The 15,706-nt window shown below is 40.8% G+C and overlaps 1 protein-coding gene across 3 annotated transcripts in view; it reads right to left on the bottom strand.

Moving 5' to 3' along the window:
• Positions 1-15,706, bottom strand: part of hecw1b (HECT, C2 and WW domain containing E3 ubiquitin protein ligase 1b) — a 135,905-nt gene that overhangs the window by 51,388 nt on the left and 68,811 nt on the right. For all 3 annotated transcript variants that reach the window (XM_080440629.1, XM_080440630.1, XM_080440628.1), the window contains exons 20-22: positions 15,542-15,687; positions 14,001-14,134; positions 13,017-13,202 (exon numbers count right to left, since the gene is read on the bottom strand). In XM_080440629.1, coding sequence (XP_080296755.1) covers positions 13,017-13,202; positions 14,001-14,134; positions 15,542-15,687 — 466 coding nt within the window. The remainder of the gene's footprint in view (positions 1-13,016; positions 13,203-14,000; positions 14,135-15,541; positions 15,688-15,706) is intronic.

The following is a 15,706-nucleotide window of genomic DNA, read 5'->3' on the forward strand; positions in this document are numbered from 1 at the left end:
GTACTTTCTACTTTTGGTACTTTAACTACATTTTGATACAAATACTTTTTTACATTAACTCAAGTACATTTTGAGTTCCGGGCTTTTACTTGTAATAGAGTATTTCTACATTGCAGTATTGATACTTTTATTTAAGTAAGAATTGTGATAACTTTTTCCACCACTGGTCATCAATATGTACTCAAGTTTGTACCATATGACAATGTAAATTTTTTTTATTGCTTCTTCGTTTTTTGTTGTCTTGTACCCTGTTTCTTTCCAATAAACGGTCTTGAATTTTGAAACAGTGTCATTCATATGTAGCATACCATGAGTTATAATAGGAAATTATAGAAAATGACTCCTGTTCTGAATCCGTTCAATGAGCATTCCTCCTCCTCTGAAAATAGCTGATCTACTGCGCAGTGCGCCTGTAGATCAGCTATTTTCGGAGAACAGATTTAATGTGCAGATAACTTTAAAAAAAATAATCACCCAATCTAAATTGTTAAGCATTCTTGAATATTGAAATGGTGTCATTGACATGTAGCATACCATGAATTATTATAGAAAATGACTGAATGACTGAATCAGTTCATGATTAAAAACAATGAGCATTTATAATGTCTACGTTGGGTGCATACCGCCATTCCGACATCCCACCATTCCGACATACCGCCATTCCGACGTTCCGACGTATCACCATTCCAACATACCACCATTCCGACATACCGCCATTCCGACATTTAGTCCCGCCATTCCGACAGTCCATAAATCCCAAATTCATTTTCATGGCTATATATATATATATATATATATATATATATATATATATATATATATATAGTTACAATTACATTATTAAGACTATTATTATTAATAGTATAGTATAGTAGTATAGTATAGTATAGTATAGTATAGTATAGTATAGTATAGTATAGTATAGTAGTATAGTAGACTATTATTAAGTCTTAGTCTTAGTCTTAGAAAATAATTTCTCCGTGCTACGTGACCACAGCAGTACGGTTTCACTGCGGCCACCTCCATTCAGAACGTCATGTTTTATTTTTTTATTACAAATTGGTTTAAATAATAATACATGAATTCATAATAATCGTGTGCGACTATAAATACCGTTATAAGAACTGTATAGTATATTACTCACGATTCTAGCCTACATTATAATAATTTTATAATGTAGGAAGGATATTATAATCACTGCTATAAATTAATGCATTAAAGTGTGATTATACGGTGTAGCAGAACATAGTTCCTGCATAATTTAATGCTATTTATTTTATTATTTTTACTTTACAGCACCAATTAGGCCTAAACACACGCGAATGAGTGATGACAATAAATATGATATGATTATTATTGATCATAAAGTATTTCTTATAACTATAATGTAGGACAGGATATTATAATCACCGCTATAAAGTAATGCATTAAAGTTATTGATCATAAAGTATTATGAGTATTTATAAGTCCTTATAACTATAATTAGTTAAAAAGTACTCAAATAAAAGTACTCATTATGCACAATGTCCCATTTCACATCTTTCCAAATGTATAAAATATTTTGAAAATAACAGATCTACAAGCTCACAATGCATGGCATGGCGACCAGCTTGTAGATCTGCTATTTTCAAATGGCCGAAATGTACACACACTCACACAGTTTGGGGCAAACGCTTGCCCTAAAACATGATTTACTATTCTGTCCCTATCGGTACGTAAGTCGGACGGCGCTGAGTAGGCTCAAGCGAACTTCGCAACGTTCGGCACGGCAACTCGCTCGCTTTAGCTCGCTCGGTGGTGCCTCTCGTGGCTCAAGTTCGCTTGAGACTGCGCGCCTCCGTCATGGTTTTGTCCATAACCAGTGGTGGAAAAAGTACCCACATTTTTTACTTAAGTAAAAATATCAATACTGCAATGTAGAAATACTCTGTTACAAGTAAAAGTCCTGAAATCTAAATGTACTTGAGTAAAAGTACAAAAGTATTGGCATCAAAATGTACTTAAAGTACCAAAAGTAAAAGTACTGAATGTCAGAGTCACATTTCACAAGTTCAAAAAGCATAAAACATCTTTTCAAAAATCTACAAGCTCACAATATGGTTACTGTATGTTTTGTAATAATAATCAAAATCTACAAAGTAACTAGTAACTAAAGTTTTCAAATAATTGTAGTGGAGTAAAAGTACAATATTAACCTCTGAGATGTAATGGAGTAGAAGTAAAAGTATAGAAAATTGGAAATACTCCAGTAAAGTAAAAATACCTCAAAATCGTACTTAAGTACAGTACTTGAGTAAATGTACTTAGTTACTTTACACCACTGTCCATAACTATACTTTATCGGCAAAAAAAAAAGGTCAGCGGTTTTCATAAAAGGAGCATCAGCATTGGGATTCGATCACGTGTAGTTGGGGTTGACAGCCAAATGTTTAACGAGCACGCCACCGTTCCAGTTGCGAGGTAAGGTTTTCCGCTATATTAGAATGTGTTATCGGGTGGATTCCTTGTTTCTTTGGTGTTTCGACCAGGCGGGCCGTCCCGTTTCTTTGGTGTTTCGACCGGGCGGGGCGTGGTTCTCACACAGCGACTGACGTAGACGGAAGTGAAATGAAGGGGCGGGGCCTCCATCTAAACTAGATAGGGGTAATAATAATAATCTCCATTAGGCACTTTACCCTTGTCGGAATGGTGGGACTATTCCCAAAATGGAACATTCCGCCACTCCGACACAGTGAACATAACTTTGTCGGAGTGGCGGAATGTGTTTTTTATGGATGGTACCGCCACTCCGACAATTAGAAGTCAATGTCGGAGTGGCAGCATGTCGGAATGGAGAGTGAACCCCGTCTAGGGTTACATCTCTTCTCTGAAAATAGCGCTTGTAGATCAGCTATTTTCTGAGAACTGACCATACCATGTGTTATCATAGGAAATGATAGAACATTTCTACAGTTCTGAATGCCTTTATTTGTGCAACAGAACAACAGATACATAATAAAGTGTCTGGCTGTATCCTACAGTTGACAATTACAATGTCAAAGTGAAGTCAATAATAACATAGTACTGTACATTCAACAGTCCTAGTGCAGCTCTGCTACAACAAGAGAGAAGTGGCTTTTTAACTTTCAAGTACAGGAAAATATGAATTATAAGCCAAAAATGATTCCTTCAGAGGTTCTTGTGCAACGACTACAGCAGCGCTACTCAACCCGCGGCCCCAACGCAGCGTCTCTGCGGCCCCCTCAAAAATCAAATATATGGGTTGCTTCATTTTTTCCCCAAAAACAAACAGACAGACATATACAGGTGCGTCAATTGTTACAGGTATAATGCATAGTTTTCTATGCATTTTGTTTTTTTGGGGGGGTTTGACCCCCAATTTTTTTCGGCCGCGCTTTTGCTGAACTGATGCCACTGGACATACACACAAAATAAACAGGTACAGTGAAAAGAATATGATGTCAAAATATACATTTTCTTATAACAATGTGTAGTGTGTTACAAAATAAAAAAATCCAAATTAGGACCGACATTTTTAGCTTGCGGCCCTTGGACTTTTGGTATCTTGCTGAGTGGCCCCTGAGCCATCTTAAGTTGAGTAGCCCTGGACTACAGCATACAGATGCAAACAGTCAACAACAGTTGACAATTAAAATGTCAATAAAGTGAAATCAAGTAATAAAATAAAATATTATATTATTATTATTATATATTATTCTTCCTGTTCTTACATTGTACCAGTCATTGGATCGATGTTGCTCTCTCGTCTTCTCTTCCACCACAGCTGCCTGTGTTGCTGTGACTGCTACCTTGTCTCTGAGGCCCTCACAATGCTGGCGCAGGACAGAAAGTTCACATCCAACCTTTCCTGGATCACAGAGCTGCTTTAGGGACTTCGGCACTACACAGGGTTTAACAGGGTCTGCATATTGATGGTAGTAGCCCGGAAATGTAGACAAACAAATGGATTTCTCCCTCAGCATGACCGGGAGTAAATCTGTGTCTGTAGCTTTGGATGAGATAGGTTCTATGGGGAGCAAAAGGAGAGCACGACTACGTTTCCCTAGTTCCCTCTCACCACTGGCAGCCTGGTCGAACATCCTCTTTTTGGCCGCCGCAGAAGTGTAGTCGATTCCACTGCCCGGCTGTCCTTCGACACGTGCCACGTTAGGAATCAACCAGTAGGCTGGCTCCTCAGTGACTGTCTTCTTGTGCCGTAGCTTCACAATGTATTCAATTTTGAAGAGGAGAGATGCGACATGTGAACAGCTTTCTCCTAGACCAGCCACACATATGCAGTGTGCACTGATCACACTGCCATCATCTTGGAGGATCACCCATGGCTCAAGTGGCTTCGCCTTTAAGCCAACACTTTGAGTGTTTAACCTGGTATATATAAAAAAAACATGCATATGAGTTTAAAACTAATGCAAACAACAAACCATTCACACAAATGGTACAGAAATGGCTACAGAAAGTAGTCAAAACAGTCCAGAAATTACATCAATTGTTGTGTTAAAAGGGATAGTTCACCCAAAGAAATACTTTTTTTCTACTGATTAGTCACCCCATGGAGACTTGAATTCATGGATTCTTTTTTGTTTTTGTCGCATTCCTAAGCCAATAATTTGATGACCAGCGGACCGGTAGGCAGTGGTTCCGGATACAAAGGAGACAATTTTGTGACAATTCAAGTCTCCATAGGGTGAGTAATTGATGGGGGTGAAGTCATTTTGGGGGTGAACTTTAAGTTCAAGTATGAACAAGCACACATGATAACTTACATGACTATAACAATAAAGTATGAACAAACATCCATGATAACTTACATGACTATAACAATGATTAATTTATAATAATAATTTGTTCAGAGGTGTGTAATTTGTTCATGTCAGTAGCATGGTCAGTATCATGGTCAGTGGCATGTCACTATCATGGCAGTAGCATGGTCAGTATCATGTCAGTAGCATGGACAATATCATGTCAGTATCATGGTCAGTAGCATGTCACTATCATGGTCAGTAGCATGTTAGTATCATGTCAGTAGCATGGTCAGTATCATGTCAGTATCATGGTCAGTATCATGTCAGTATCATGGTCAGTATCATGGTCAGTAGCTGGTCAGTATCATGTCAGTATCATGGTCAGTATCATGTCGCTATCATGTCAGTAGCATGTCAGTATCATGGTCAGTAGCATGTCACTATCATGTCACTATCATGTCAGTGTCATGGTCAGTAGCATGTCACTATCATGGTCAGTAGCATGGTCAGTATCATGTCAGTATCATGGTCAGTATCATGGTCAGTATCATGTCACTATCATGGTCAGTAGCTGGTCAGTATCATGGTCAGTATCATGTCACTATCATGTCAGTAGCATGGTCAGTATCATGACAGTAGCATGGTCAGTATCATGTCAGTAGCATGGTCAGTATCATGTCAGTAGCATGGTCAGTAATCAGTATCATGTCAGTAGCATGGTCAGTATCATGTCAGTAGCATGGTCAGTATCATGTCATTAGCATGGTCAGTATCATGTCAGTAGCATGGTCAGTATCATGTCAGTAGCATGGTCAGTATCATGGTCAGTACATCGTGTGTGTGTGTGTGTGTGTGTGTGTGTGTGTGTGTGTGTGTGTGTGTGTGTGTGTGTGTGTGTGTGTGTGTGTGTGTGTGTGTGTGTGTGTGTGTCTCCACTACAATTATTTGAAAGCTTTAGTTACTAGTTACTTTGCAGATATAAATTATTATATTATAAAACATACATTAACCACTTTAACCCCATTTTATACATAGGCTATTTAAAAATAGCAGATCTACAAGCTCACAACTTGTCCCATCGCGACGCGTTGTGAGCTTGTAGATCTTCTATTTTCAAACATTTTAGTTCTTTTACTTTTGGTACTTTAAGTATATTTTCATGCCAATTTCTACTTTTACTCAAATAACAGAGTACTTCTACATTGTGGTATTGATACTTTTACTTAAGTAAAAAATGTCAGTACTTTTTCCACCACTAGTGTGTGTGTGTGTGTGTGTGTGTGTGTGTGTGTGTGTGTGTGTGTGTGTGTGTGTGTGTGTGTGTGTGTGTGTGTGTGTGTGTGTGTGTGTGTGTGTGTGTGTGTTTACCTACCATTGTACGAATGACGGTTTTCTTGTTTACACTGTGAATCTGCAGTTTGTCCACCCACCCAGATGTAAAATAAACGTGGGCCAGGAGAGATTTTTCACAATGGAAACAATTAAATGTATAATAGCTCGTCCTTTCAATTATGTACTGCATGAGGTGCAGTCGTGTATGTGGTGGTAGCAGTTGGAAGTCATCTTCTGACCATTCCTTGTGTTCATACGGGTCCAGACCGTCAATGTCCGCAATTTTGATTAGGTAACGTTGTTTTTCTTCATTATTAAGCTTCTCTTTGTATGGGATGTTGAGCGCAAGGTTTTTTCTGTCCATCTCGTTCACTTTCAATTCATCCCGTTAGTTGGCAAACAATATTTACAAACAAACCTCGTCATTCACCGTCACTTGTCATATGACGCTTAGCTCAACACCCCTCAAAAATGGATGCGGCTACTATACCACGCCCCCCTACCCCCGTGGTGACGACACGTTGGCACGCTCTATAGAAAGTAAAATGTACTCACTCTTCAAAATAACTTGTAAGTAATGTTTTCAAATAATTTGTGTTTGTAAATACACCCGTCGAGTACCATAAACGAGGATCTTCGTGTTTGCAAATTATTATTATTATATATATTTTTTCACAACTTTGGAATGACCCACGGAGCCTGTAACATGGAAAGGACGGATGTGGATCCGTGCCAAAAAACACACACTAACGTCCACTCCCAATATATCTCCTTGAGAAAAAGCTCCATATCTCCCTATCTTTTTAACGTGGTGAAAACAAGCCATTCTCGACGCATGATCACTCTGCAATGGCGGATCGCGTGAGAAATGTTATTGTTCCAGGCGTTATTCTGGACCCACGACCATCGAGCACGCACCCTTTGTTTACATCAGGATCCTCGCGGAGCCGTCTACAGCTCTAAACAGACCAGCGTAAACGGTAAGAAGCGCTGGCACTGGATGTACCCTGTTTTAAAAAACCTCTGGCACCAAATTAGTTAATAAACGAAAATGCATTTTCAGGTCGGGATACTATAGGGATACCAATTTTATCCAATCAGGAAAGAGAACTCAGTCAGGATACAGATTAAACAAGTGAAATTGGAAGTGATTGACACACAGAAATGAGCAGACAAAATTGGAACTGGAACAAACAAAAATTAAGCTGATAAATGGGTAACTCTCCTGATTGGCTGAAATGTTGTCACCTACCTGAAAATGTGTCTTTTGTTTATTAAATATCTGGAGAGACAGGGAGATCCCTGTTACTGAACAAACACTCTATACTGTAGCAATGATTACTATCACAATATAGTGCTTTAACCTTTTAACAAAACACTTTTTGTTTTAACCAAAAAATATCACTTACCCTACCTTTAAGTACAGTACTTGAGCAAATGTGCTTAGTTAGTTTACACCACTGCCTGGGCTTTACACAGACTAGGGATAGGACAAAAATAAAAAAAAAGGGACTGAAAATAATAAAATAATATTAATAATAATAATTTATAGTGAAATTGCCCTTCGTCATTGATCTGAGTTGGCTCTGTACTTGGACCGCTTTTTCTTTCTCCATGTACACCAAATCTCCTTGATCTGCTATTTTTAGCTAATGTTCCTGGATGCCGGGAAGGTGCAAGTGGTTGACAAAAGTGTAATTTTAAGAGTTTTCAGCATATTTTGATTATCGCGATAACACTCCTTTACTCCTTTTGGTAGGGCATTCACAGGTCAGGCGCTGCTCTGTCAGAGGAGCTGTCAAAACCTGACAGTTTTACGGTTGTTTGAAACCTCTTTTAATCACTATTTTAACCACCCTATTTTAGAACTTGGTTGCCGATCTTTTATCTCTAACCCAATCGACTAATTTAAAAACCATTGGTTGACCGGGTCGAAAGAGATCACAAACAAGAACCGAATGGACCCTACTATACAGCATGTAGCCCGCTGGGCTAAAACCCAGGATACGACATCCCCACAAGGAAAGCCGACTCTGGCTATAGTGGCTAGACTTACCTGAGACAACTCAACCGCAGCGGGCCCTTTCTTTGGGCCCTCCATGGTAAGATTCCCTCCTTCTTGTCCGGATTGGAAATCTGCTGTTTGCTGTCTCAACGCTGCGGGCTCCGAAAGGGGCCCTGGCGAGTAAGTTTCGCTCCCTGCTCTTCAGTAGTTGTTCTGCCGCCGCTGGTTCCTCGCTGCTCTGTGCCAGTCTTCCCCGTCGCTGGTTTTGGTTTTTCTTATTTTTCAGAACCAATGGCACCACAAGCGTAGGCATCCGAGCTGGAGGTCGAGTTGAGGTCCATCGAGCGGCTCATTGAGGAGCTACTGCAGCGGAAGACGGCGCTCTACTCCCGCCTGGCTAGCGTGGAGCCTGGGGGTAGCCTGCAGTCCACCGCCGTCGCTGCTCCTGCTGCTCCTACTGCTCCAGAGAACGGACCCTCACCATGCGCTTTTCCCTGGGCAACTGTTGTGAAGGGCCGGCGCAGATATGGCAAAAAAGCCTCTCTCCCTTTCTTTGATCCTGGCATGGATGGATCTCTCACAACCTCCAACTTCTTCTCCCCCTTACCTAAACCCCAGGGTCTGTCCTCTCACCAATTCCCCACCAGACTCGTCGGGTAAACCAGGGAGCGGAGATTAGAAAAAGTTCAACGCCCGCTTCCCAACCGTCTGTGGGCAAGTAGCGCCCTGCTAGCCCCGGTAACTCCACTCTGTCCACTCAGGCTGTGATTCACCACCGGCTTCCTCGGCCCCCCCGGAGAAAAGCGTCCTCGTTTGTCCCCTCTGCAGCATGTTCCTGAGACTTTAACGAGCATTTCCAATTCTATTGCTGTTTTAGGTACTTCTGCTGCGGTTCCTCCACTAGATCCCCAGAGCTCCGTTCCAACAGCCAATGCTAATGCTAGCCCCACGTCCATCTCCATGGCTAGTGCTAGCCGGGATAGCATATCAGCTGGGCTTCCTCCAAAGCTGTGCTGTTTTAACAACAGCAAGGAAAACAGCAACCCCCGAGATTTTAATTATTGGTGACTCTATAGTTAGGCAGCTGATTCTCCCAGGGGCGGTCACATACTGTCTCCCTGGTGGAAAAATAGCTATATATATAGATATAATACAGCTTCTTCCCTCTCTTGTTGACTTACACCCGACTATCAGCATAGTAGTGTCGCACGTGGGTGTGAATGACGTCACAGACAGAACGTCAACAAAGATGTGCGCTGAGATGGAATCGCTATGCACCACAGTGGAAAGTCTTGGAAAACGCTGCGTTGTGTCTGGTCCAATTCCAACTCTTTCTAAGCAATCTGAACGCTTCAGTAGACTTTTTAATTTCCATATGTGGCTCAAGAATTTCTGCGATGCCCTAGGTTATGATTTCATCTCCAACTTTGATGAATTCTGGCGTTTCCCCCTTCTGTATAAAAAAGATGGTCTTCACCTTAATAACAGTGGAACTAAGAAAATGACGTTCAATTTCATTAGGTTCATAGCCTTTACTCTTTGATATGAACCGCGGGCCGCATGCCCCGATCCAGACTTTTGAGCTCCCCACTACAGTTTACAGCTGTGTGGGTCCTGCCGCCATGGGTCATGTTTTTAACAGCTCAGTGGAGTTACCTTCTTCCACTCTACCTGATACCTCCACCGGGTGTTCAAAGCATGCACCCCCACCCATATCATTCCTGTTAAGATTACACATAGACCAATCACGAGACAGCCCAGGCAATTGAGGGCCCCTCTGTTCTAATTAATTTAATGTCTGATTCCAACATTGGTTCAAATTAGTCTTTTTTAAATGGTTGCCTGTGGAATTTAAGGTCTATTACTCAAAAGGCCTTTATAGTTAGCACTCTTATTGTTTCCCATGACTTAGATTTTATGTTTCTGGTTGAAACTTGGCAGGACTCTGATCTTAATCTCATTGAGGCGTGTCCCCCTGGCTACTCTTTTTTGAATTGCTGTAGGTCGTCTGGAAAAGGTGGGGGGGGGCTGGCTGTAATCTACAAGGCTGGTCATAAATGCTCACCTACTACTGTTGGCAATTTCATCTCATTTGAGATTTTTTCTTTTACCACCTCCCATCCCACTGTCTTCTTTTGCCTGCTCTACCGCCCTCCGAAATCAAAGGGTGACTTCCTGTCACAATTTGGTCAACTATTGTCCATCATCACTACCAATCATAATAAAGCAATATTTTTAGGGGACATAAATATCCACATTGACGTTCAGGACAACAAGCTAGCTTCTGATTTTCTAGAGCTTATTCATATTTTTGACTGTACTCAACACGTATCCGGCCCTACTCATGATCACGGTCACACCCTGGATTTAGTCATTTCCTACGGTTTTAATCCAGTAAATCTCCAGACCATGGACACGCATGTGTCCGACCATGCTGCTATCCTTTTTAAGATTCCCTCAGTGCCCTCGGTCTCCACCCCTAGAGCCCCCCGTTATTTCAGACCCTTTACTCCACAGACCATGGAGAACTTCTGCAACACCTATCAGGCCTCTCAACAGCTTGATCCGCTGGATCCAGCATGTTTGTTGAGGAGCTGACTGCTAAATTCATGCTTCGATGCACTGCATCACTGGACATTGTAGCCCCACTTAAACTCTCTAAACCCTCATCCTTGTCTAAGATACAACCTCCATGGGTAAATGACAGAGTACGGTCCATAAGAAGGGCATGTAGACAGGCCAAATTTTAATGGAAAGCTTCTAATGATCTTTCAAATCACAATACCATGAAGACACTTTTAAAAGAATTAAATAGCACAGTGAAAGAAGAAAGATCTAATTATTTCTCCCATCTTATTGCTTCTAACCCCCATAACCCAAAACTTCTCTTTAGCACCATCAACTCTCTCATACGTCGTCCCTCTGACACCAGTGAATTAATTTCCACTGAGAGATGTGAAGCCTTCCAGGCCTTCTTCATAGACAAGGTCTCGAACATTAGAGCTCAAATCATACCTTCTTTGTGTATTTTACCACACAGGGAGGTATCTCAAAACCTAAGTTCCTTTTATTTAGTTTCCCAGTCTGACCTTTTGAATATTATTAACAGCATGAAATCCTCTTCTACCCCTGCAGACGCTCTACCCAACCACATTATTAAAAGAGGTTTCCCTCTTTTTATCTCTAGACATTTTAGCAATATTTAATAAGTCACTATCCTCCGGTACTATTCCTTCAATCTTCAAGTCAGCTGTAGTAAAACCTCTGTTGAAAAAATCAAACCTTGATATCTCCAATTTCAACAATTTCAGACCAATTTCCAAGCTACCCTTTCTCTCAAAAGCACTAGAGAAAGTGGTTTATTCTCAACTTGTAACTTTTTTAAACGATAACTCACTTTTTGAAATGTTTCAGTCTGGTTTTAGAACTCACCATAGTACGGAGACTGCACTTCTGAAAGTTCTAAGTGACATCAGGATGAACTCAGATGTTGGCTGCTGTACCGTATTGATGTTGCTTGACCTCTCGGCTGCATTTGACACCATTGATCACGATATTTTACTAGATAGATTAGAAAACTGGGTGGGTGTGACTGGGTCTGCACTGGACTGGTTTAGGTCCTACCTGAGTAACCGAACCTTTACGGTTTCAGTTGGAAATGCGTCCTCTAGCCACGCCAATGTCACTTGTGGCGTCCCCCAAGGGTCAATCCTTGGCCCGTTATTATTTTGTATTTACCTTCTTCCTTTAGGCCAAGTTATTCAAAATTGTAACGTTTCCTTCCATTTTTATGCTGACGACACACAAATTTATTTTTTCCATAGATCCTTCAGACCCAGCCACAGCTTCTCCGGTTTCTCTTATTTCCCCTTTGATTGCCTGTCTTTCTGCCATAAAGTCATGGATGTCAAATAACTTTCTTATGCTAAACAATGAAAAAACTGAAATAATTGTGTTTGGACCAAAAACCCATAGAGACGGTGTAAGCCAGTCATTACTCTCTCAGGGGTTACAGTGCACTCATGAGGCGAGAAATCTGGGAGTCATATTTGATTCAGACCTCAACTTCTCTAAAAAAAATTCCAACATCACAAAAACAGCCATCTTCCAAATCAGGAATATTTCTAAAATCAGATCATTTATTTCATTCAGTGATGCACAAACCCTTATTCATGCCTTTGTCACAAACCACTTGGACTACTGTAATTCACTCTTTTCTGGACTCCCCAAAAAATAAATCAATCGCCTTCAACTCATTCAAAATACAGCAGCTAGAGTCCTTATACAAGAACCAGAGATATGATCACATTACCCCTGTTCTTGCTTCACTGCACTGGCTACCAGTGGCGTTCAGAATTGATTTTAAAATTACATTGTTTGTTTTTAAAGCACTGAACGGACTTGCTCCTATTTATATTTTTGACCTCCTGTCTCCCCACCAACCCACCCGTAATCTTAGATCAGCACACAAACTTTTACTTGTCCCCCCCCAGACAAACCTTGTGACAGAAGGTGACAGGGCATTCGCTGCTAGGGCTCCATTTCTGTGGAACCAACTCCCCCTGCAAATTAGACAGGCCACATCGGTATCCACTTTTAAAAATCTTTTAAAAACTCATTACTTTAGAATGGCCTTTAGCTAGAATTAATAGTCAGGTAGTTCTCTGGTTTCACTCTTATTTTTGGTCTTATTATTTTTGAATGGTTTCCTTTGTTTTAAAATTTTCCATCATTGTATTGCCTTTATATTTCCAGTGTATGTATTGTATTTGTATTGTTAAGCACTTTGTAAACCTGTTTTTGAAAAGTGCTATATAAAAAAAGTTTATATTATTATCTTTAATCGCTATTATTTTGGCAACAATAATCGTGACATGAAATGTTCACAGCGTCCCATGCCTAGAACAGAGACTCACCTTGCCCTGGGGGTCGGTCTTGATCTCCCAGCCCCGGGGCAGCTCCAGCTGGGCGTCAGAGAAGCGGTTGAGGAAGGTCACCAGGTCTCGGTTGTGCTGGTAGCGCTCAAAGCTCCGTGCGTCTCGTCGGATCTTCAGAATCATGTGTTTAAGACACGTGCTGTTGGTGAACATCCGGTACGCCCCCTAGAGGGACAACATGGGAGAGCAGGCTTCGACACAACGCAGCGCTGACAACACAGACCAATCTGAAGCTACAATGAAGGGTAATTAAAGGAGCATTCTAAAACGGATAGTCCCAATGCTTGATTCTGATTGGCTCGTTTTCATTTAGTAGACGTGATAAGCAACACTATAAACTATAATCCTTCGTGGCTTATTGCTTTAGTACAGCGTTCATACACTAGATGTGACATTTTCAGCACATATACGGTTCATGTTTGCCTGTAAACCCTATGAGGCAGGAAAGGCTGCAATTCTGCAGTGAATGAATCAATCTATGAGTGAGTGAGTGAGTGAGTGAGTGAGTGTCACTCACATAGTTGAATGAATCTATGAAAGAAAGACAGAATGAATTAATTAATGAACGAATGAATGAATGACTGAATGAATGGATGAATAAATGAAAGAATTAATGAATGAATGAATGAAGGAAGGAAGGAAGGAAGGAAGGAAGGAAGGAAGGAAGGAAGGAAGGAAGGATGAATGAATGAATATGAATGAACGAACAAATGAATGAGTGAATCTATGAAAGAAAGACAGAATGAATGAATGAATGAACAAATGAATGAACAAATGAATGAATTAATGAACGAATGAATGAAGGAATGACTGAATGAATGAATGGATGAATGAAGGAATGAAGGAAGGAAGGGATGGATGGATGAATAAATGGATAAATGGATAAATGGACAAATGGACAAATGGACAAATGAATAAATGAATGGTTGGATGAATGAATGGTTGGATGAATGAATGTCTCACATAGTTGGCGTGCAGCAGGGTGTAGAACTCGGGGTGGGTGATGAACTTGACAGCAGGACTGTGGAGAAGCAGATGCTGCTTCTGACTGCTGACACTCTGCGAGGAAGAGGAGGGCGGGCCTTCGTCATGAAGCTCTACACAAATACTCACAGATACGAGACACACACACACACACACACACACACACACACACACACTGTCATGTGTATGTAAAATATAACACAGACACAGTATGTATTTAACTATGACAAACACACATTAATGTGTAACTGTAACAAACGCACATTAATGTGTAAATGACTGTAACAAACGCACATTAATACTGTGACAAACGCACATTAATGTGTATATAACTGTTACAAGTACACATTAATGTGTACATATAACCGTAATAAACGCACATTAATGTGTATATAACTGTAACAATTACACATTATTGTGTATATAACTGTAACAAACCACATTAATGTGTACAGTATATAACTGTAACTTACCACATTATTGTGTATATAACTGTAACAAACCACATTAATGTGTATATAACTGTAACTTACCACATTAATGTGTATATAACTAACAAATACACAACGCGAGGCGTGAGCTTGTACATTTGCAATTTTCACTACTTTTGTGTGACACTTTTGTATGTCAAAGAGGGTTGTTAATTTACGAAAAGAAAAACAAAACATTGAAATATGGAGATACAAGGTTTCTCCATACAGAAACGATATAAAAAATACTTTTGTTAAATTGAAAAGGTAAACTACTTTTGTAATGCATTTGATATATTGAATCATACCTGAAAGAATTCCTACAACTGGAGCCCACAGTGTGCGAGTGTTCTCCTTATTTTTTCGCTTAGCACCAGCCCAATTTTGGGTGTGGAAGTGCATGTCTCTCCTCCCTTTTTGATTGAAAAAGTGACCCAGTATGGTTTGATCCGACGTGTGGAAGTGAGACATGGACTTGAGACTTGACTTGGACTCGAGTGACACATTTGATGACTTTAGACTTACTTGATCAGATCAAAATAATATGTGGAATCGACTTGAATTCAACGCCAATGACTCGTGATTTGACTTGAGCTCTCTCTCTTGATTTGAGACTTCAAGTCACACAATACACACACTATTAGGTCTTGGACTGTACTTGAATCCTGCCTTTCTTGACTTGGGACTTGCCTGTTTTGACTTGAAAATTGCCTGTCTTGACTTGGGACTTGCCTGTCTTGACTTGGGACTTGCCTGTCTTGACTTGGGACTTGCCTGTCTTGACTTACGTGCCAGTCTTGCCTTGGGGCTTGACGTGCGACTTGACTTGAGACTTGACAGTCTTGACTTGGGACGTGGGTTTTGACTTGGGACATGTCATTCTTGACTTGGGACTTGCCTTGGGACTTGACTTGGGACTTGCCAGTCTTGCCTTGGGACTTGCCTTGGGACTTGCCTATCTTGACTTGGGACTTGACTCTGGACTCGAGAGCAAAGACTTGAGACTTACTTGAACTTGCAAAACAGTGACTCAGTCCCACCTCAACGTACCGTTGTTGGCGGCCGGTGTGGAGTCAGTCTCGCTACTGTTCAGGGCTTCTCCATCCTCGCTCCTCTGTCCCCCACCTTCACCCTCTCTCTCCTCATCCTCTCCTCCTCCTCCATCACTGGCCATGGTGCGCTGGATGGTCTGGTACCTGGACACACACGTGTGCA

The sequence above is a fragment of the Gymnoscopelus braueri genome (assembly GCF_963280865.1).
Source record: "Gymnoscopelus braueri genome assembly, chromosome: 10".
Classification (NCBI taxonomy): Eukaryota; Metazoa; Chordata; class Actinopteri; order Myctophiformes; family Myctophidae; genus Gymnoscopelus; species Gymnoscopelus braueri.